The 24,571-nt window shown below is 36.0% G+C and overlaps 1 protein-coding gene across 3 annotated transcripts in view; it reads right to left on the bottom strand.

The window, feature by feature from the left end:
• Positions 1-9,481: 9,481 nt before the first annotated feature.
• The window catches only part of SCAI (suppressor of cancer cell invasion), a 158,148-nt gene continuing 143,058 nt past the window's right edge, over positions 9,482-24,571 (bottom strand). Inside the window, exons 16-18 of one of the 3 annotated variants that reach the window (XM_041724840.1) lie at positions 22,822-22,995; positions 22,536-22,636; positions 9,482-9,630 (exon numbers count right to left, since the gene is read on the bottom strand). In XM_041724840.1, coding sequence (XP_041580774.1) covers positions 9,484-9,630; positions 22,536-22,636; positions 22,822-22,995 — 422 coding nt within the window. In that variant the 3' untranslated portion in view covers positions 9,482-9,483. Of the gene's footprint in view, positions 9,631-22,535; positions 22,637-22,821; positions 22,996-24,571 lie in introns of those variants that run through there. The other 2 variants (XR_005983072.1, XR_005983071.1) reach the window with 2 other exon arrangements.

Raw genomic sequence — 24,571 nt, forward strand, 5'->3', positions numbered from 1 at the left:
CAGCAGTCTTGCCCACCGTGTAGTAGTAGGTGATCACCGCAAGTCCCTGCCTCCCTCCTCACAGAAGCCTGTGGCTTCAGAAACTAGAACCAGGTCTTCGCGTTTTGTGCCTAGTTTTAACTTTCATGCTTATGACCCGTTGCAGGTTATGTTTTATATCGCGACTCAGGACACACGTAGTATATACCACTGAAAGAAGTTTCCAGAATCATACCCTTACACAATGCACTCCGACATATTGCATTTCATTAATAAGCTAACGGCATTCCACTACATTCATAATCTACTAATGGGCCTCCAACTTGTGATAGGCGAACAAACTCCAAAGAGGTAAAACTGCCTTGTTCAAAGTTACACTGCAAATTAGCCTACATCGGGTCTATGGACCCTTCAGTGCCAACCAAGTCAGACATTCCGCACTGAAGTCACTCTTGTTCTTGCCCAGCACTTAAAAACAGCCAGAGGGTCAGCAGCTTCCACCCATCCTCCCAATCTTCCCTCTGAGTATGACAGTTTTTGACCACGGCGAGACGGAAAGGGAAAACACCAAGATTAGAACTTAGAAGAAATTTACCAACTAGAAGAATAAGCATGGAAGCTAGGACCCCAAGAGTCGGAAGTGTCTGAGGTATTACCTGGAAGAAGCAAACCCTAACAGTTTAGCACTTAACGTTGTCAGCAATTCTGAAGAAGTACCAAAAACGTTAAGCAAATAATGTTTATTTTTATATTGATGATACACTTAATATACACGTGGATTCAAGATACAAAATTCATTTACAAGAGTTCACACCTGATGAATGTAGTCACATTCCTAGAGAACATTTATCAATGCAAAAATGTTTTCAATACAGACAACAAAAATCAAATTTTCTGTAATCTTGTTATTCAATAAACATCAAAACGTTCAACTTTCCATCCTCTACCATTAGTGCCCTAAAGGTGGTAGGCACTGTAATAGACAAAAACGTTGCAAAGAAGGGCCTACTGAATCCACTCTGCAGAATCACAGTGTTTACTATGAAATTCATTTAGTGAAGTAGTTCAGTGAAAGGCTTGCTATCCTTTATGACAAATCACACATCATACAAGAGTTGAAAGTGATGAACTCAAGAAAATAAAATGTTTCAGTAACTTCTCAGTTTCTAAAATCTATGAAGTATTAACCATAACAGACAAAGCAGAAAAAGGCTGCTGAAAAGGAACACGACAGGAAAACATCCTTAGGAGTATGTATGGCTTAAGCAATTCAGAAACACAACAAATAGACTTTCACAATACCACAAATGTTCAAGTCAAATGACATTGACAATATAATTTTCCCCTTTAGTCATTGGTAGTAAATAGCCCCTTCAAAATTTATTCTACTGATAACACATATAAAACATAAAATGAATCCAAATGGTTTGCTGTCTCACAGAGCTGAGTTGACAGATTTTGATCTAAAATATTAACCCACAATACCCAAAATTTAGTACAAATGAGCAACAAGACTACGTCTCAAGGATTACAGTGATTTGTGAATAGCTAGATAGGCAACCATATAGCTTCATTATTTGCACAAAGATTAGCAGCACTTGGATAAGAACTGTTACATGAAAATTATTGTGCTTCAATCTCTTGAGGAGAGCTAATTAATATAACTCTATATTCTCTATAGTGTTACAATTCTATAACATTTCAGTTACAGATGAGCACAATTTTTAAAAAGTATTTCACACCACTACAAAATCAAGTAATTGTATTCTCCAAATGGTTCTGCTATGATTGAAACAAGTGCATTTATGCCTAATATCCATAATATAGACAAGAGATTCACCATTATTTCCAGGGAATAAGATCAAACATAACTTATTTTAACTCCTATGTGATTAGCTTAACCTTTAGTGATGATTTGAATAAAGAAAAGGATATTCAACCTTACTATGGAAACTGCCCAGAGAAAAGAATAAATGTGGCCTGAAATGACAATAATTTTTAGAGCAAAGTAAGAAATGATTTATAATTGCTTCATATGATTCAACAATTAATGGAATTACTATTCATATTGGTGCTACACAATGAAGATAACCTATTTGGATAATTTCCTTCACTTGTAAGTTATACTGTGAAAATGTTAGGACACTGTATCTGGCTTTCCTAATATTTAAGTCCTGTCTACCTCAACTGGAAGAAGTCTCCAAAATATAAGACTCTGATTGTTGAACAGCAAGGTTTATTAAAAACAAACAAATCATTGGAGAACTAGCCATATGGTCTATGTGGCAAAAGGAATGTAATCCAATAACTATAAAAAGCTATGAACATGAAGCCCTAATATATTTTACTGAACCATCGAGAGTTATTTTTTATAAGATAACCAAGAACTTAAAAAAAAAAAACCCTCATTCTTCAGGAAATAATAAAAATTCTTATTGTCCTAAAACACTCTAAGCAATTTTTTTCCTGCAGACTTTAAATGCATCACAACATATAAATTAGGAAAAATCATAACCTGCAAAGGAGGGTAGGAATAAAATTTTTAATAATGCAGCGGTTATTTTTCTATGGTTTGGAAGTATTTATTTTGGGATTATCATTTCACATTTTACAATGGTTGATCATAGTGATTTGATGTTTGAGAAAACTTATGGGTCAAATTTTAATGTTAACAAATCTTAATTTTCATCATAGACAAGTGGATATTCACAATAGCTTCAAAAGAGAAAATAATATTAGTGATATAAAAGTTTAAATACCATTTACTGCAAACCTATATGAAGGCTAGCTGTAATTCCCTATCTCATTCTGAACATGATAGGATCACTCAATTAACTTTCATTCCATAAGCCTATTAGAAGAGTAAAACTCTGAACCCTGAAATTACCAATGTCTCAATAAACAATACTACACCTAAAAAGATGATTGTCTTAGGATATAGACTGGAAATGTTCACCAAAATAGGAAAATATTCCTAATATGTACTATGTTTTATGACCAAATTTAGGCTTAAGTGAATCTGGAGTACAGAATTAATAAAATATACTTTAAATTATTAAAAAATTGAATCTACTGTCCAAATAATCTTTTAAAAAAAACCACACTGCTTAGATTTGATAATAACTTTTAAAGAAAACGCAAAAGAAATTAACAAAAACATTTTAAAATTAAAAAATGGTGCTTCAGTGATTAACAGTGTTACACAGAAATGGAATTGTCAAAAGTTACACCAATCTAGTAAGTGAAAAATACCAATTTTAGCTTAAGAAAACATCTCATATTTACAGACTTCCAAAGGAAATATTTCTATGGCACCAACAAATCAGTTACACTTAATTTAATATGCTTATCTTTACCCAATTTAAGGGTATGTCCCACTACATTATCCTGACACCCTTCCCTTCAATAAGTGATTGATTCCATTCACACATCAATTATTTTTCCTTAAAACAAGGCATGCTTAGTAAGTCTCTGTCCAAAAATTCAGTGAAGCTGGAACACCGTGTAATACCGTGTCCTGAAATATTATTTTGAGGAAGATGAATTGCCTTTTTTTTTTCTTTTTTTTAAGGTAAAGTGGTCACGGTGTCCAGAAAAGACTAGGAGGTGCTGCATGAATAGGAATAAAGTATCAATGTCTAAGAGTACAGAATGGGGGAATAGGCTTGGTTTTCTAAGCAATTCTTACCTTACTTAACTACAAAGTAATTGTATTTACATCTGTTTGAAACAGAGGTCATATTCACAATGTCAATCTCTCTACTGCACTTCTTATTGCTACTCCTTTCTCAAATTAATGTCCACACTGAGCCTGAGTCAGATCTATGAATTTTAAACAGCATAACATCTGCTCTGCTACTCTCCAATTGCAGTAAGTGATTTAGTTACAATAACAAAAGAATATCACATTTTCACTGATTTTTCAGAAATAGTACATTACCAAATTTTAATATTAAAAAAGGCCATTATAGCTTTATTTTAAATTTAATAGTAATTGAGAGGTGTTATGAATAGTTGGCTCCTTATTAAAAATAAAATGAAGCAGCAAACGTGACATTTGTTGGGTGGTAAAAGCGACTTCTGACTCAAACACCTCTATTTACGATAATTTAATATTGTATCACTCAGATGTAATCATCTGAAAAATAATGGGGTAAACAGTTGTTTTGCAATTATATTTCATCATGCAAAAATAACCTCTACGTAATTTTTGCGGTGAATGTATTCAAGTGTATACTAAAGATCTCCTACACTCGTCCATGCAAATACACATGCCAGGTGAAGATAGGAGAGACTGAACATTGATACTCTGTGATATTCCATGTTCACACATTGGCACTGCACATATTTACTATCCTCTAAGAGGATATCCTCCCCCACCCATCATCTATGGTAGAAGTTTGGAGGCCCAGATTTTATAGCATGCCATGCACCTAAATATTAAGAATTGCTATTTCATGTGTGAATATATCAATTTGCAGAACACAAGTGGTCTCATAGAGACAAAGAAATACAACTGGAGGCATTTTATTCACTGGAACCATTTTCTCAGATGAGCCTACTCATCTTTGATATGCAACTCCAATAAAAAAAAAAACCTATAGTCTGAAATGCTGAGACGACTAAATTAATCACAGCTGCTGCTGCAAATATACGATTAATAATCTCCTGTTCCTTATTAAATCCCACCCCACCTAGGTACAGCCTTCCCCTAGCTAATGCCCCGTTTTCTGCCTCACAGAGACAGATATAAAATGAGACACATCAGTGAAAACACTTTTCCCAAATTAAAATTTAGTATCAGGTATTGACATTGCAACTACAAACAAATTTCTCTATTTAAAGGACATTTTCCTATCTATTTTGAAATGTGATCAAAGTAATTTTTTCCACAGCCCCTTAATTCTCAATATAAATACTACTCAGTAATAATCCCCAACTATGGGTCAAGAAAATAAAGGACTAACATAGCTTAAGAACCTGCTGGTGTCTCAGTTTCACACAATAAGGTCTTTCAGGTTTATATCACTAATTTATCATCCATTTAAATGGAAATTGGCAGGCGATTTTAAAGCTAAGAACATCTTGCTTTCTGTTAAGATTTTCATCCTAATTCCAACTCCAAAATAGCCAATTTTACCCAAACACAAGCCCCTCAAAATAGAGGCTCATGAATGAGATATAGCCACAACCTAATTACAGCAGCATGAACAATGCCACTATGATGTCCTTACAGAACTTAAATAAATTCAGCCCACAATGGGTATGGGTATATAATATACACATACTGCATCATTGCATAACAATATATTTACAAATATGTACATATATACAAAAAAGTATACAGAGATTGCATTTAGCATCACAAAAATATACACATGCAATTACAAATAAAATAAGATTTTCAAATAAATAAGGTCAACAAAAGAGCCCTCCGTGTAAATACCCTTTATACTCTTCAAACACACACAGAACATATACATCCAAAATATCACCAGGAGATTCATACCATTCATATTCATATCAAACCTTTTTACTCACTTAGGGTAGGGAGGTGGTTCTGAATCACTGGCAGTAGCCAAGTTTGCTGACCTTGGCACCTTACTATATATTTTCAGTCCAGAATGTTCTCTATGTATCAGGCTGATTACAAGTGGATAACTAAGTACAAGATTTTCAACGGAGCTCAAACCCCTTTTAAGAGACAGGAAGTTTTGAAGTCTCACAGGTCAGAGATTAAATTTGTAGAAGAATGCTAAAGAAAGCTCCACAAATTGACAGATTAAATCAGACTGGATGCTTTTCCCTTTTCCTCAATGAAATTCAGTACAATTATCACTTAATATGCTTCAGGGAATTCTACTACAAGAAGAAAATGAAGGGCAGTAACCACAAGTAAGGAAATAAAATAAAATCCAGATCCTGTATTAGGAAAATTTCAGCCATGACTAGCCTGCATTTTGCTTTTATAATTTCAAAACATTTCAACTTGGTAAAAATATAAAGGGTACAGTAAATTCTATGTGCTTTGAGAGGTTTCGAGAGCACCACTTCCTAGAAGAATAACACACACACAGATACAAAAAATATATCTTGGCTAGAATCAACACTAAATTGTCCGACTGGGGATTTTTCATAATTATTAAATAAAAATTTGCTAGGGCTGACTGATTTTCTGGTTTCGCTATTTGATATATTTAAAAAATACCTTATCCTTTTGTGCCAAAATAGAAATATCTAATTATTTCTTTCTTGTTCATTAGAGAAAGCAACCTGAGCTACCAGAAAGACTGGGCTGTGGTTAGGAGATTTGAGTTTTAGTTCTAGCTCTGCCACTATGAGTAAACCTAGTGTTTTCGGGTCTCAGCCTTCTGAGAAATAGGGGAAATAGCTGCTTTACCCACTTCAGAAATATATGGATAAAGAGAAAATAATTCCATTGTGCTTAACATTGTCTTGTATGTAAGGGACTTCTTGCAATTCTCTACTTTGTTTTGTTTGCAGTGATTCTTAAGGGAGGTGAGAGACTGTATCAGAATCTCCAGGGGGAGTTTGTGCAATTTGAAAACAAAGAAGTGCTGTTTTCCATTGCTCTGTTTTGTTCTTAGTTCCAATGTGTAAATTTCTACGAATTCTAAAATTAAATAAGTAAGGGGCTTAATATTTTTATATTTATAAAGGGGTGTGAGTATACATTGAAAGAAATTCTTTGCCAACACCCATGAGTAATTGTCCTTTTACATTTCTTGTCCTTGCTTAAAGTAATGTCTTAAAATGTAGAAGCTTGGTGAGGGGTACAGGACAGTTCATTAAATGCTACATATATAAAGGATACATAAATAAAAAGTAAAGGAAGGAAGGAAGAGAAAGAAAGAGAAAGAAAAAGAGAGGAAGAAAGAAGAAGTGTTTGCACAAATGTAATCTCAATAAGGCTGACCCTGATCACTCAGACACTCTTTTTAACCCAAAAACAATCAAAACATTTCCCTTACTGTGTTCTAAACTTTCTTCATACAACTAACAACTCTCTAACATAAGTTATTTTTATTGCCTGACTCCTTCTACTAAAATATAAGCTTCATGAAGACAAGGATTTTTAAGTCTATTTCATTTGCTTCCCAATGCCTAGAACAAAATCTGGAGTATAGCTGTTGTTCAGCACACATTCTTTTGAAGGCATGAATGAAACAAAGGTTTAGAATTTTCTACCACAGTTTTCTTTTCTTAAAGATTCAAGATTGCTTTGGCTCACTTCAGATTTTTAACTGCCAATAAGAAATTACTCTACTATTGGCTCAAGGAACAATGCCATCATCTAAACCCTCATTGTGATTTCTAAGACCCTTTGTTCTTGGACAAATACGTTTCTAATCACAAAAGCTCTAATTTCTTCACAAGGTTAGCTTCTACAATAACTGAGACCCAGATATTTTTGTGAACAAAAATAAGCTAAATATGACTTAGGAAAGAAAATATCTATGCTAAACTCAGGGAAACCAATTTTCCAGGTGGCGGGGGAGAGAAATAAATTCTTTTGGAATCAAGATTGCAACTATAGAACCACAGAACCGGATGGAACCTTGGGCTAATGCCATCATTTTACAGATGAAAATACTATAAAACAGAAACATGAAGACACTTGTCAAAGGGCATAAAGCTAGTTACCGGCAAAGCCAGGATTAGAACTCAGGTCTCCTAGTTTTCAGACCAGTGTTCTTAATGCTAAGCAGGTGAGAATAAAGCTCAGGAGGATATTATTTTAAGCATCAGAAGAGAGGAAAATACATGATGTCAGGTACATTACTGGCACACAACTTCAGGGGAACTGAAACAAGGGGGTCAGCCTATTACTGTAATCCAGGCGAACACCATTATGAAAGGAAAGCTATGAAGTTTATAAAGGTACTAAAAAACAGAAAAGCAGTCTTTATCTTATAAAAAAAAAAAAGATAACCCACTAGGCAAAGGAAATCTCCCTCCTGGATAAGTTTTCTAAAGCTTTCTGAAATAATGTTTAAAAGAACAAACAAAAATAATGAAAAAGAAATGAATAAAATGCCATGAAGTCCCCTAAACCCAAGAAAAATAATTTCAAGACTTTAGATGAAAAATCAGCAAACTGGAACAGGCATATGAATAACTCAGACCCAAATAATTCCCTATGCCCAAAATGAAAACCAAGTTAAAAATATTACAGTAAAATTTCCCTAAGGACATAGGAAAGAGACACCAAAAGCAATCACCTTATTTCCCCTGGGACTGCCAGAGGTAGAATGTGAGCCTGTACAGCAAATTAGGTAGAAATTAGGCTTTTGGTTCATAGATTTCTGAACTTGAATGCTGTGGAGTCAAAAGAAGGGGGGAAAAAAAACCCAAAACATTATCACTAATACTTATGAAATTATGAAGGGGATGACAGAGAAGAAAAACACAAAAAACTTTACATTATATACCGAGTCCTACTTAAAATAATAAAAAACTTGTGCATGAATATAAAATATTAAAGATAAGGTATTGTAAAAAATCTTATTTCCAAATTGTCAATGCAAAAGTTGCTTCCATTTTACGTTAAATAACAATTCAGTTACCCCCAACTAAAATAAGATCTCTGACTTTGAAGTCTCATAAATGTGAACTAGGCAAAAACATTATAACCTCTGTACTATATGCCACAGCCTTCAATCTGGATAGTCTTTAAACTTGATATCATGAATTAAGAGTTTAAGTAGAATTCCTTGTGGAAACATTGTATTATGAAACCAACAATCTGATTTTTTTGACTGAAATACTTAAAAGTCATTTTTTTCCCCAGCATTCCCATTACAAAGAAAGCAAAATATGCCAGCATATCTCATGATAACACAGGGCTCACACATTCCAAATAGTATTTATCATCTTAAGACTCCAATCAAAGATTTAACTCTCTGATGCAAATCAATCCTCTACAGTTTCTGAAATTATGACAGTATTTAATAAATTAAATGATTTCAAAAACTGTCTTGATTATGTTTCAAAGAATCACACATTTGTCTACCTGCTAAGTTGGAATGAAAAGAAATATTATGGAAAGACTGTTCTTGATCTTTAATAGTCCATGCTGGCTAGTTTCATTTTTGTGAACAACAATATATTTTCTAAATCCATACATTTAAGGTCCAAGTATAAGAGTTGGATTATCCTCATTATATAAAAATAAATGATTTACTCTTTTGAGGGTGAGAACATTGACTATTTGTATGCAGGGATAGATGTTGGAGGTAAACAGCCATACCTCAAAACTAAAAAGTAAAAATTCCAAGATTGAGTTTTTCAAAAGACTTGAAAGACTGTATTTTAAAACAGTTACCCTAAAAGTTTGAACAATTTTTTCAGTTTTTCAAAATGGTGGCCTTAAATTAAAAAATTAAAACTAAGTAACACCACTATGTCTGTCATCACATTAGAAAACTGCACCATGTAAAATCTGTGGCAAATGAAAAATTTTTCAACCAGAGGGTTTTTGTTTTAATAGTCATCTATGGTACTCTCAAGGAACACATTTCGAACATCCAGAATGGACGCTAATTCCAGAATGTGCTTCTGGAGATGAGGGTTCTCCACTGTTTCATCCCTTGGCAGTTGTGGGTAAGATTCTGGATAATTTCGTGTTTCCTGGTAGGTAAAGAAGAGAAAAAGTCAAGTTTTGTAGTTTAATGAAAGAGATTATATAAAACATTAATAATACTACTGTTATTCAAATCTCGGTGGGACCTCCAAAAAAAAAAAATACTACTGTTAGCATTAATAGTATTAGGAATAACTTAATATGTATTTCTCTGAATATTAGTATGATTGTTAATAGTAGTGTACTTGTTGAACATAGGAGATTGCTAACATCTGACTGCTCTAACCTTAAAAAATTAGTCTCATAAGGTTCAACCTAATATATTCATTCAGTGAGTTATTTCACAAGTATTTATTGGGTCCTATTATTTCTGAGTACTCTGCTATATTATAAAGATCATATAACTCCTATTTATTATGGGAAAAGTCCTAGCATAGATAGGATTTCAACAAGTACTTACTAAGTGAATGAATAAATAGATGTTGCAGCAGAAATTAAAATGAGAGGAAAGACATGAGAAGCACTGAAAAAGTCAAATTAATGAGCCTTGGCAATTAATTATAGGACAGGGAGGTTTCAAAGATGACTGTAATATTTTAGGAACAGATGACATAGAGAAGAGAGAAGAGCTGGGAGCCATTCAAGAGAAAAAGAGAAGAGAAAATTATTTGGAGAAAGTATAAAGCTTCAAGTTTTAGGTATATTTTATTGAAGAAATAGGGTAAACAAATAGAACTGCCCCTCAATAGGAATTTGAAAATTCAGGTCTGTATCTCAGAAGACAGGTTTGAGCAGTATATGTAAAGATGGATATAATCTGCATGGTGATAAATATTAAAATCATGAAAATGGTAAGTTTTCTAAGAATAATAGCAAACAGAGTGAAAAAAAAAAGAATCTTTAAAAAGGGAGAAATATCAGGAAAAAAAACAAAAGGAATAATAAAAAAGGGAAAATCACCTGTAATTATATAGATGCCAAAGAAAGAGACAATTTCAAAAATCAAGTATTCTCACTTGGAAATTCTTCTTTATTTGGTAATTTCTTTCCTTTTTTAACAAGTTTTTATTTGGGGGGGGGGTGGAACAAGGAGGGGGAACGGCAGAAGGAGAGGGAGAAACAGGCTCCCCACTGAGCAGGGAGCCCAAAGTGGAGCTCAATCCCAGGACCCTAGGATCACGAGCTGAGCTGAAGGCAGTTGCTTAACCAACTGAGCCACCCAGGTGCCCCCTAATAATTTCTATAGACTATATTTTTATCACTCATTTAAAATTTCCTGGAGAAATAAGTTATAACTCTTCTATGCGTCTCACATGATAGTTCATATATTCAAATATCACTTCTAACTTCCTTTAGCCTGTAGGTGCTACTCATTACAATTATAAAGACTAAATTTTTGTTTTGCCACACTAAATACGATGAGGAGAGACAAAAAAGAGCTGTTCAATACCCCTGAAAAAAGAAAAAAAACCCAAAATCAAGTTACTGGGGGACTATCTGGAGGTGAACAATTCTCTCAGCTCACACAGAGCTAAGACATGTCTGAGCTCTGACCAAACACTTCCTAGAGTGGAGAATACCCATCTTTTGAAATAGGGGACATGAAAGAGACCCCCGAAAAATTATGCCTTTTAGTATTGGGCCAAAATAAACCTACATCTGTATGCTAACACTACTCTAAAGCTACCCTTGAAAAGCTTAAAAATAAGCCGTAAGAAGGTCAAAGGTATTTGCAAGTTGATTTAACTCCTGCTACAATAAAGTCTAATATTCTTTAAAGAAAGACAACAAAGTCCAGAATTCAACATCATAAAATTCACGATGCACACATTCTAAGAGAAAATTAATAGACATACAAAAAAAAATAGGAATACAAGAGCCCTAATCAGTAGGAAAAATCATAAAAATGAACTTATAAATGATAGAGAATATAGTATTAGCAGACAAAGATTTTAGCTCTTACATATACATTCAAGAGCAGAAAGGAAACCATAATGAGGAGGGAAATGGAAAATATTAAAAGAACCAAAAAGAATTTCTAGAGATGAGAATATAATTCCTTAAATGAAAAACTGACTGGATAGGATTAACAGCATATTAGACACTGTGCAAGTAAACGTCAGTGAACTTGAAGACATAGCAATAGAAACCAAAACAGAAAGAAAGAAAAAGACTTTAGAAAAATGAACAGCACATGAAGCGATGTGCAGGTTAACAACAGACTGTCTAGGGATGCCTGGGTGGCTCAGTGGTTTGGCGCCTGCCTTTGGCCCAGGGCGTGATCCTGGAGACCCGGGATGGAGTCCCACATCGGGCTCCCTGCAGAGGCCTGCTTCTCCCTCTGACTGTGTCTCTGCCTCTCTCTGTGTGTCTCTCATGAATGGATGAATAAAATCTTAAAAAAAAAAAAAAAAAAGACTGTCTAATATGCATGGAACTATGTTCCGGAGAGAATGAAGGAAGAAAAATACTTGAACAAAAACGGCCAAAAGTATTCCAAAATATTCCAAAATTATTCTACAGATCCAGGATGATCAATGAACCCCAATTAAAAAGAGAAAGAAAGAAAGAAAACCTTATTAATGTATATCATAATCAAATTATAGGAAATAATATGAAGAGAAAAATCTTAAAAATACCCAGAGAAAAATGAAAAGACACACTACACATTGCAATAAGTGATAGAGTAAGGATTCTGAAAATCGGTAAAGATTAAAAGCCATGATCAACAACATTATAAACCAAGGTGATCTAACAGACATTTATAGAACTCTTCATCTGATGGTATGATAGTAGCAGCATATATGTCTAAAACAAGTGTCCATGGAACATTTATCATGATAGACAACATGTCTCAATAACTTAAAAGGACTCAAGCCATACAAGGTATATTATCTGACCACAAAGGAATTAACTTAGAAACCAGTAAGATAAAGATAACTCAAATGTTTATTATTATTTAAAAAAATATTTATTATATGAGAGGAGTGAGGAGCATATGGAGAGAGAGAAGAGAATTTTAAGCAGACTCTGAGAAGAACACAGAGCCCAATGGGTGGCTCGATCTCACAACCCTGAGATTATGTCCTGAGCCAAAAATCAAGAGTTGGACACTCAACAGGCTGAACCTCCCACGTGCCCCAATAACTCAAATATATATATATATATATATTTTTAAACAATTTTATTTATTTATTCATGAGACACACACACACACACACACACACACACACACACACACACACACACAGAGAGAGAGACAGGCAGAGGGAGAAGCAGGCTCCACACAGGCAGCCTGACGCAGAACCCGATCCCGGGTCTCCAGGACCACGCCCTGGGCTGAAGGCAGACGCTCAACCACTGAACCACCCGGGCTGCCCTAACTCAAATATTTAGATACAAAAGAACATATTCCTAAATAAACTATGATTCAAAAAAAAATCAGAATGAGATAAAGACTGTTTCAGAGAAATAAATATTGAAAGAATTAAGCACCACCAGATTTGCATTATAAGAAATGATAAAGGAAATTCTATTCTATAGAAGAAAAATTAAAGCAGACGGAAAATTAAATACAGGAAGAAATAAGGAATGCCAGAAATGGTAAATATATTTGATTTTTTCGCATTTAAAAATATTTTTTAGGGCAGCTGGGTGGCTCAGTGGTTTAACGCGCCTTCAGCCCAGCGCCTGATCCTAGAGACCTGGGATCCAGTCCCACGTCGGGCTCCCTGCATGGAGCGTGCTTTTCTCCCTCTGCATGTGTCTGTGCCTCTCTCCCTCTGTATCCCAAATCCTAAAAAAAAAAATTTTAAGATTTTATTTGAGATAGAGAGCAAGAGAGAGAACACAAGAGGTGGCAGGTGCAGAGGGAGAGGGAGAAGCAGGCTTCCCACTGAGCATGCAACTTGATGTAGGGCTTGATTCCAGGACCCTGAGATCATGACCTGAGTCAAAGGAAGACACATAACCAAATGAGCCACTCAGGCACCCTATCATTTTTTTTTTAAGATTTTATTTATTTATTTATGAGAGAGAGAGAGAGAGAGAGAGAGGGAGAGAGGGAGAGAGAGGCAGAGACACAGGCAGAGGGAGAAACAGGCTCCATGCAGGGAGCCCGACGTGGGACTCGATCCCGGGCCTCCAGGATCGCACCCTGGGCCAAAGGCAGGCGCTAAACCGCTGCGCCACCCAGGGATCCCTTAAAAACTTTTTAAAATGATAGAGTGCCGGGCAGCCCAGATGGCTCAGCGGTTTAGCGCCGCCTTCAGCCCAGGGCCTGATCCTGGAGACCCGGGATCGAGTCCCACGTCAGGCTCCCTGCATGGAGCCTGTTTCTCCCTCTGCCTGTGTCTCTGCCTCTCTCTCTCTCTCTCTCTCTCTCTCTCTGTGACTATCATAAATAAATAAAAGTTAAAAAAAAAAAGTTTTTAAAAGATCATTGATTGTTTAATGCTATGTTAACCACAAAGTATCATTTAGTATATACTTATATATAAAAGTCAAATGTACATGGTTGGAAGGGAAAATATGGAAGTATATTGTTAGAAGACAATTATATTAAATGTGAAGTTATATTAAAAGGTAAACAACAGATAGAAGTAAATCAATAGTAGTTTTTTTTTTTTAAGATTTTATTTATTTGGGATCCCTGGGTGGCGCAGCGGTTTGGCGCCTGCTTTTGGCCCAGGGCGCGATCCTGGAGACCCGGGATCGAATCCCACGTCAGGCTCCCGGTGCATGGAGCCTGCTTCTCCCTCTGCCTGTGTCTTTGCCTCTCTCTCTCTCTCTCTGTGACTATCATAAATAAATAAAAATTAAAAAAAAAAGATTTTATTTATTTATTCATGAGACAAAGAGAAAGGCAGAGAGACATAGGCAGAGGGAGAAGCAGGCTCCGTGCAAAAGCCTGATGTGGGACTCAATCCCAGGATCCTGGGACCATGCACTGAGCCAGAGGCAGATGCTCAGCCGCTGAGCCACCCAGGCATCCCAATAGTGTTGTTAAGTAAAATTCGAGGGGAGCCTGGGTGGCTCAGTTGGTTAAGCATCCGCCTTTGGCTCAGGTCATGTTCCCAGAGTCCTAGGATTGAGCCCTTCATCAGGCTCCCTGCTCGGGGGCAGCAGGGATCTGCTTCTCCTTCTGCCCCTCCCTCTGCTCATGCACATATGTGCTCTCTCTCAAATAAATAAAATCTTAAAATTTTTTTTAATTTTAAAAAGTAAAGGGGATCCCTGGGTGGCGCAGCAGTTTAGCGCCTGCCTTTGGCCCAGGGCGTGATCCTGGAGACCCGGGATCGAATCCCATGTCGGGCTCCCGGTGCATGGAGCCTGCTTCTCCCTCTGCCTGTGTCTCTGCCTCTCTCTCTCTCTCTCTCTCTCTGTGACCATCATAAAAATAAATAAATAAATAAATAAATAAATAAATAAATAAATAAATAAATAAATAAAATAAAAATAATAAAAAATAAAAAGTAAAAAAATAAAGTTTTAAAACAAAACCAAACCTCAGTTAATTCAATTGAAGATGAAAGCAGTAGAGAAAGATAAAAGTACAACCACTGCCAGGACAAATAGATAACAAATAATAGTATATTTAAATCAAACTATGTTAAAAATTTCATTTAATATAAACAATTCGATACTAAAAATATCAAATGAGATTGGCAAACTAAATAGAAAAAAAAAGTAGTACACAACTAATGCTATTGAAAAGAAATCCACTTTTTTTTTTTCTAATTTTTAAAAGATTTTGTTTATTTGTTTGGGGGGGGGGGGACATGAGCGGAGGGAACAGCAGAAGGAGATGGAGAAGCCGATTTCCCCCTGGGCAGAAAGCCCCACACAGTGCTTGATTCCAGAACTCTGGGATCAATGTCCTGAGCCGAAGGCAGATGCTTATCCGACTGAGCCAACCAGGTGCCCCAAGACATCTACTTTAAATATAAAGAGAGCCATAGGTAAAAAGTGAAAGGATGAAGAAAGATTTGCCATGAAAACACAAACCAGAAGAAAACAGCAACCAAATAGACTGCAGATCAAAGAATATTGCCATGCATAGCAGACATTTCATAAATGAATGGGTAATTTCAACGAAAAGATAAAACAACTTTAAGTAATGTATGAACTTGATAACAGCTTCAAAATGTGTAAAGAAAAAACAGAACTGAAATGAGAAACTAACCAATTTACAATGATAATTATAGGTTTAAATACTCCTCTGTCAGGGATAGAGCAAACAGACAGAAAATCAGTAAGAATACAGAAGACTTAAAGAACACTGCTTAAAAGAGTTCAGTAACAAATTGAACAAACTGACATTTATCCATAACTCCTCTTTTTTTTTTTTTTACAGAGAGAGAGGGAGAGGGAGAAAGCGTGAGGTCAGCAAGGGGCAGAGGGGGAGAGAGAGAGAGAAAGAATCTTAAATAAATTTAAAATTACTTAAATCATACAACTAAGGCAGTACTTAAAAGGTAAGTGCTTATATTAGAAGAGAAAAAAGTTGTTAGGTCTAAGTTTAAAAATATAGAAGTTAAAAGAGCAAATTAAAATCAAAGTACAGGGGATCCCTGGGTGGCTCAGTGGTTTAGCGCCTGCCTTCGGTCCAGGGCGTGATCCTGGAGTCCAGGGATCGAGTCCCACGTCGGGCTCCCTGTATGAAGCCTGCTTCTCCCTCTGCCTGTGTCTCTGCCTCTTTCTCTCTGTGTCTCTCATGAATAAATAAATAAATAATCTTTTTTAAAAAATCAAAGTACAGTTGACCTTTGAACAATGCAGGGGAGAGGGGTTTGGAGTGCCAGCCCCAGCATAGTTGAACGTCTACATATTGGGCGCCTGGCTGACTTAGTGGAGCATGTGACTCTTGATCTTGGGACTGTAAGTCTGAGCCCCACGTTGAGTGTAGAGATTATTTAAAAATAAAATCTTAAAAAAATAAAAAGGATCCATACATAACTTTGGACTCCCCAAAATTAACTAAGAGCCTACTGTTGACTGGAAAGCCTTACTGATAACATAGAGAGCTGATTAACACATTTTATATGTATATGTATATGAATATGTATGTGTATTATGTACTATATTCTTATTAAAAAAAAGCAAAAGTTGTTCATTTGGAAAGATCACTAAGATTAATAAACTTTTAGCTAGACTGAAAAAGAAAAAAACAAGACAGGAAATATTACCCATATAAGGCATAAAATTACTAGAGAGCCTATATGGATTTAAAGGATAATGGAATATTATAAACAATATTATAAATTAAATAAATGAACTTGTAAGACACAATCAAAATTGACTAAGAAAAACAGAAAACAGGGGATCCCTGGGTGGCTCAGCGGTTTAGCACCTGCCTTTGGCCCGGGGCGCGATCCTGGAGTCCCGGGATCGAGTCCCACATCAGGCTCCCGGCATGGAGCCTGCTTCTCCCTCCTCCTGTGTCTCTGCCTCTCTCTCTCTCTCTATGTCTATCATAAATAAATAAATCTATAAAAAAAGAAAGAAAGAAAGAAAAATATGAAAAGCCTCTGAAACAAGAAAACATGAAAAGCCTCTGAAATTGAATTTATAATTTAAAACCTTCCATAAAGGAAAACTGCAGGTCTAGATGGCTTCACTGGTGAATACTATCAACCTTTCAATGAAGAAATAATACCAATCCTAAAGAAACTTTAAGAAATAGAAAAGAATGAAACATATCCAACTCTATTTATGAAGTCAGTAATACCCTGATAACAAAACCACACAGAGACATTGCAAAAATAGAAAACTAAGTCCTGTACTCATTCATAACAAAAGATGCAAAGATCCATAAGGAAATACTAGCAAATTGAACCCAGAAATGCAAAAGGATAAGCGACCACAAAATACGATTAACCGAGATATTTAAGGTTGAACTTAAGTGTTAGAAAAATCAACCAATGCTATTCACCATGTTAACAGAATATGTATTAGATCAATTAATGAAGAAAAAGTATTCAACACTCTTCTATAACTATTCCTGATCAAAAAATATCTCAGCACATTAGGAATGGAAGGGAGCTCAATCAACCTGAAACAGGAGATCTATGAAAAACCAACAATTAATATCTAATCTATGGTAAAGCACTAAGTAATTTTCCCTGAAAATCCGGAACAAGGCAAGGATATCTACTCTTACTACTTCTATTCAATGTTTTACCAGAAGACCTAACTTTGAAATAAAGCACAAAAGCAAAAAACAAACAAACAAAACTCTACCAAAATAAAAGGCATACAGATGGGAAAGAAAGAAGTAAAACTATTTTTGTTTGAAAATGACAGGATAATATATCTACAAAATATTAAGGAATGTATAAAAAAGCAAATAGAACTAATATTTCAATTTCCTTGCAAGAGTGCAAGGAAACAAGGTCAATTTAAAAAACACCAATATAAAAAAAAATAAAAATAAAAAACACCAGTATTTCTGTGTATTAGCAACACATGATTGGAAAATGAAATAAAAAATACAATTCTATTTATAATGCATTTCTGAACTTGAAATACTGTGGAATAAATTTATTAAGATACATATAAAACATATATGATGAGAGCCACAAAACATTACTGAGAGAAACTGAAGACCTAAATAAACGTGGAAATACACATCATAGTCATTGATTGGAAGACTCAATATTATTATAATTATCCACAGATTGGTTACATAGATTAGATGCAATATCAATCAAAATGTGAAGCTGATGCTACATTTTACATAATTATGCAAAGGGTCTAGAATAACCCAAACACTTAAATTTTAGTAGGACTCATACTACAGGATTTTAAGACTTATTGTAAAATTGGAATAATCAACGTATTGGAGAAAAATGCCACTGGACACTGGAACAGAACTGAGTCCAGAAATATCTCTATACGTATATGATTGACAGATTTTCAAAAACATTACAAAAGTAATTCAATGAGAAAAGGATAATCATTTCAGTAATACTAATTTCATACCCATATGAAAGAAAAAACTATTGACCCTTATCTTACACTATAAACAAAAATAACTCAAAATGTATCATAGACCTGAATGTACAAAAGCTAAAGCTATAAAACTCCTAGAAGAAAACTTGAAAAAAATTTTGTGACTTTGGAATAGGTGAAGATTTCTTGAATAAAACACAAACCACAAGAGAAAAAAACTGGTTAGCTGAAACTTCATCAAAAATAATTTTTTTTAAGAAAGATTTTATTTATTTATTCACAAGAGAAATAGAGAGAGGTAGATAGGCAAAGGGAGAAGCAAGAAGCAGGCTCTGTGCAGGAAGCCTGACGCGGAATTCGATCCCGAGACTCTGGGATTATGCCCTGAGCCAAAGGCAGAGGTTCAACTGCTGAGTCACCCAGGCATCCCAAAACATCATCAAAAATTTAAAAGGTACTGTTCAAGAAAAAGGCAAGCCATAGAATCCAATAAAATATAGCTGATAAGCACATGAAAAGATGTCCACATTATTCCCTGAAATACACATTGTACTACAATGAGATACCACTGTAAGTTCACAAAAACGAGGTACCTGGGTAGCTCAGTCAGTTGGGCATCTGTCTTCAGGTTGGCTTGGGTCGGGTCATGATCCCAGAGTCCTGGGACTGAGCCCCATGTTGGGTTCCCTGCTCAGTGGGGAGTCTGCTTCTCCCTCTATCCCTCCCCCTTCTCATGCGTGCTCTCTGAAATACATAAAATCTTTTTTTTAAGATATTTATTTATTTACTTATTTAATTTTTTTTTTTAAGATTTTATTTATTTACTCATGAGAGACAGAGAGAAAGAGGCAGACACACAGGCATAGGGAGAAACAGGCTCCATGCAGGGAGCCCAGGATCATGCCCTGGACTGAAGGTGGCGCTAAACCGCTAAGCCACCCAGGCTGCCCTATTTATTTATTTATTTGTTTGTTTGTTTATTCACGAGAGACACAGAGAGAGAGAGCCAGAGACACAGGCAGAGGGAGAAGCAGGCTCCATGCAGGGAGCCTGACGTGGGACTTGATCCTGGGTCTCCAGGATCACACCCTGGGCTGAAGGCGGCACTAAACTGCTGAGCCACCTAGGCTGCCCTGAAATACATAAAATCTTTAAAAAATAATTCACAAAAATGGTTGAAATTTAAGACTGACAACATCAAATGTTGGCAAGGATATAGAGAAACTTTTATACACTGTTGCTGGAAACATAAAATGGTACAAATACTCTGAGAAAAAGTCTGGAAGCTTCAAATAAAACTAAACACATACCTACCCTATGACCAAGAAAATACAAAACATATGTCTGAGCAGACTTGTACAAGAAGGTGCGCAGCCACTTTATTTATAGTAGTCAAAAAGTTAAAACTGTCCAGGTGTTCATCAAAAGGAGAAAGCCTAAATAAACTCTGGTATATTCAGGCAATGGACTACTATTTAGTAATAAAGAGGAATGAGCTACTTCATAAATAAGTGAAATCAAGCTATAGTGAAAAAAATAAAAATAGCATCGCCTCTGGGGTAATGGGCACTGGACTAACTGGGAAAGGGTGTAGAGAGAATTTTCTGGAATGATGTTATGTTTTAAAACTTGATTGCTTTGAGTTCACATGTGAATGTATTTGTCAAAACTCACTTAATGACACGTTAGTTTTGTGCACTTCACTGTATATGAACTTTACATTAAAAAAAAGAAGTGTGGGGGATCCCTGGGTGGCTCAGCGGTTTGGCGCCTGCCTTTGGCCCAGGGCACGATCCTGGAGTCCCGGAATTGAGTCCCGCGTCGGGCTCCCGGCATGCAGCCTGCTTCTCCCTCCTCCTGTGTCTCTGCCTCTCTCTCTCTCTCTCTCTCTCTCTATGTCTATCATAAATAAATAAATCTTTAAAAAAATAAAAAATAAAAAAATAATAATAAAATAAAAAAAGAAGTGTGTATGTGCATTATTTATATGCATGATGACGTTTGAGGGGTAAAGTCTATTGATGCCCATCATTTATTTCAAAATGCATCACAAAAATGAGATAAACTGATGAATGGAAAGAGGAAATGGATATGGACAAATATACCAAAGCAAATAAATCAAAATGTTAGCTGCAGAATCTAGCTTGAGTATATATGGATATTCACTGTTCAATTTTTTAATATTTAAAATTAACATAAAATGGAAAAAATATTATATTTTTAAACTAAAAGTTGCAAGAGACTTATAAATGTGCAGGCATAGGGGTGCCTGGGTAGCTCATTTGGTTAAGCAACTGACTCTTGGTTTCAGCTCAGGTCATGACCTCTGGGTCATGCTCAGGGCACCATCTGCTGGAGATTCTTTCCCTTTCCCCTTCCTTCTGCTCCCCCTGCCCTCAAATAAATAAATGAAATCTTTTAAAAAAAATGTTCAGGCATATTCGAAAAAGAACCAAATGTTACTTACAGAAATGAAAAATATAATGTCTAAAATTTTTAAGACCTCAGTAAACAGTTTTATGTGGTTATATGAATTCACAGAAAAAAACAAACCACTTAAGAGCAGAATGGACAAAAGATTTGAACACACTCTTCACAAACAGAAGCATAGAATAAGACATGAAAAGTTGCTCAATCTAAAAGCAATCCCAGAAATAAACATCAAAACCACAATGGACATCACTGTATACACATTAGAGTCACACGATATAAAGTAAGACTGCAACAAGTGCTGGTGAGGATTAGAGCAAGAGTAACTCTTACACACCACTAGTGAGTGTAAATTAATATAACCACTTTGTAAAACCTAGGAAAGTTGAAGATGCTTTGATAATCTGACCTCACATTCCATTTTTACATATATTCCCCATAAAAAATTTTATACATGTGTACCACGTAACTGATAGAAGATATCACAGTTGTATTGTTTATAATAATAAAAAACTGAAAATCTAAATTTCCATTATCAGTAGAATGGACAAGAAATTTGTTTTTTGAAATATATTTAGTAAGATCTTTTTTTTTTTAAATTTTTATTTATTTATGATAGTCACACACAGAGAGAGAGAGAGAGGCAGAGACAGAGGCAGAGGGAGAAGCGGGCTCCATGCACCGGGAGCCTGATGTGGGATTCGATCCCGGGTGTCCAGGATTGCGCCCCGGGCCAAAGACAGGCGCTAAACCGCTGCGCCACCCAAGGATCCCAGAAATTTTTGATAAATAGTCAAACAATGGAAACGCTCCATCCCAGGACCCTGAGATCGTGACCTGAGCCAAAGGTAGATGCTTAACTGCCTGAGCCACCCAGGCACCCCAAACAATGGAATCCTAGAGTGCAGTGAAAACAGATGAATAAAAGCTACAGTTGTCATCAACTTGGCTCAATCTCAGGAATATAATTGTAGGTGAAAAAAAAAAGCAGGCCATAGAAGAATACATATAATATAGATCCATCAACATGTTGTGTAAGAATACAAATAAATACATGTGGCAAAGCTATAAAGAAAATGAATGATAATTATAAAATTCAGGATTTTAATTTCATTTGAAAGACAGGATCTGTGAGGGACTAAAAGGTAATGAAAATGTTCTACTTTTTTTTTTTTTTTAAGATTTTATTTATTCATGAGAGACACACACATAGAGAGAGAGGCAGAGACACAGGCAGACGGAGAAGCGGGCTCCATGCAGGGAACCTGACGTGGGACTCGATCCTGGATCCCCAGGATCAGGCCCTGGGCTGAAGGCAGCGCTAAACCACTGAGCCACCAGGGCTGCCCAAAAATGTTCTACTTCTTAAATTGGGTGCTAAGTATTCAGATATGCCTTGTATGGGTCATCTTTATACATTACATAATCATTTGTAAACACTGTATTGGATCTATTCAAATTTTATTTAATACGGTATATTTAATAAAGTATAATACATGACTCCTAAATACCTATAATGGTAAAATTGGTCTTTTTTTTTTTTAATTGGTCTTTAATATTCTTTGCCTACCCGAAAAATCTTGTGCATCCTCATGGTGGCTGAACAAAAGATAAATCTTGTAAGAAGCAAGCGAAGAAACTCATCTCCAAAAAACTGGAGAAATGCTTGATCTGTAAAGAGGAGAAAGATGACAGTAAAAAGATGCTTAACAGAAAAACACATTTCAAAAGGGAAGAAAGTTCAGGAGAACCTTCTCAAGTTTCCTGCCTTCAACAAATACCTTTAAAATTCAAACAATTTCAACAATATAAAACCATCATCTTATGTTAAGTGTGCAGTTAGATTAGTAGGGTACCTATTGAACGTGAATGGGTCAGTAGCTGGGCAATATCACGGTTGATTTTTCGAAGATATTCTTGACACTTTTCCCAAAGACCTCTGCGCATGCTTGACAATCCAGAGACAAATAGGAAGGCCATTAGAGGATTGTTCAAAAAGAGAGTGAAGAGGCTACCTCGTTGAGATTGATCTGTAATAACAAACATGTTATATATATAGACAACAATTTTGCAAAAGATAAGAGATGCATTTGAGGAATATTTTTTAAAAATAAAAATGTATAAAATTAAAGCTATATCATTAAACCATAAGCCAATAAAGTAGATTCTGCATGGAACTACAAAAAACATCCCAGGTACACTGCTTTCTTGAACAAACTTAAGATAGAGCTTAGTAAACTTTTTGCTGATCTCACCTACTCCCATAATTTATTTCAGTTATCACTTATATGCCTACTGAGTCCCAGTTCTCTTATCTGCAGCCTAGACTGAGGTATAGAACTGCACTGTCTTACTGTAGCTACTGGACACTTAAATGTAACTGATCCAGGGGCGCCTCAGTGGTTCAGTCAGTTAAGTGTCTACCTTTAGCTTAGGTCATGATCCCAGGGTCCTGGGATGGAGCCCCACATCAGGGCTGCCTGCTCAATGGGAAGCCTGCTTCTCTCTCTCCCTCTTCCTGCTGCTCCCCCTGCTTGTGCTCTCTCTGTGTGTCAAATAATAAAATCTTGGGGATCTTTGGGTGGCTCAGCGGTTTAGCACCTGCCTTCGGCCTGGGGCGTGGTCCTGGAGTCCCAGGATTGAGTCCTGCATCAGACTCCCTGCATGGAGCCTGCTTCTCCCTCTGCCTGTGTTTCTGCCTCTCTCTCTCTGTCTCTCATGAATAAAGAAATAAAATCTTTTAAAAAAATTAAAAATAAATAAATTAAATTAAATCTTAAAGAAAAAAGTGATTGGTCCAAACTGAGGTGCACTGTGAAATATAAAATACATGTGGGATTTCAAAGCCTCAGGACAAAAAGATATATTAACTTCACCTGTTAAACTTTTTTGTAAAAAAGATTTTATTTATTTATTCATGAGACACACACACACAGAGGCACATAGGCAGAGGGAGAAGCAGGCTCCCTGTTTGGAGCCTGATGCGCAACTCAATCCCAGGACCCTGGGATCATGACCTGAGCCGAAGACAGATTCTCAACCACTGAGCCACCCAAGTGCCTCACCTGTTAAACTTTTTTAATATGACAACTAGAAAATTTAAAATGACCTGTGACTTATATTACCTTTCTATTGAACAGAATTGCTCTAGACTACAATATTCAATCTAAGTTTCAAAGGTACCTCAAACCTAACATGTCAGAAATTGAAAGCAAATTCTTCCCCCTTTTGTTCTCTACAAATGTACTTATCCAGTGCCAACATTTCTACCAGCACCTTAGCCAGAAATCTGGAAGTCCACCCCTGCCTCCTTCCTCTCCCTTATTCCTTCATATCCAATCCATCACCAAATCCTGTTGGCTCTCTGGGCTTACTATCTTTTGAAGCCACCACAGGTGACCTAGCTCTGGTCACTGCTGCCATCTCCCTATTTCCATCAGTGCTCCTCTTCAAGTCATTCTCCACAAGGTTAATGAATGCTCTTCTGTTCACAATATTTTGATGGCACCCCACTATCCTCCATTGAATTCTCTTCACAAATCCTAAAAGGTTTTTCAGGATTCAGTCACACAATCCCACACCCTATCCTTTCACTAGCAGGAAATA

The sequence above is a fragment of the Vulpes lagopus genome, chromosome 12 (genome assembly GCF_018345385.1).
Source record: "Vulpes lagopus strain Blue_001 chromosome 12, ASM1834538v1, whole genome shotgun sequence".
Lineage (NCBI taxonomy): Eukaryota > Metazoa > Chordata > Mammalia > Carnivora > Canidae > Vulpes > Vulpes lagopus.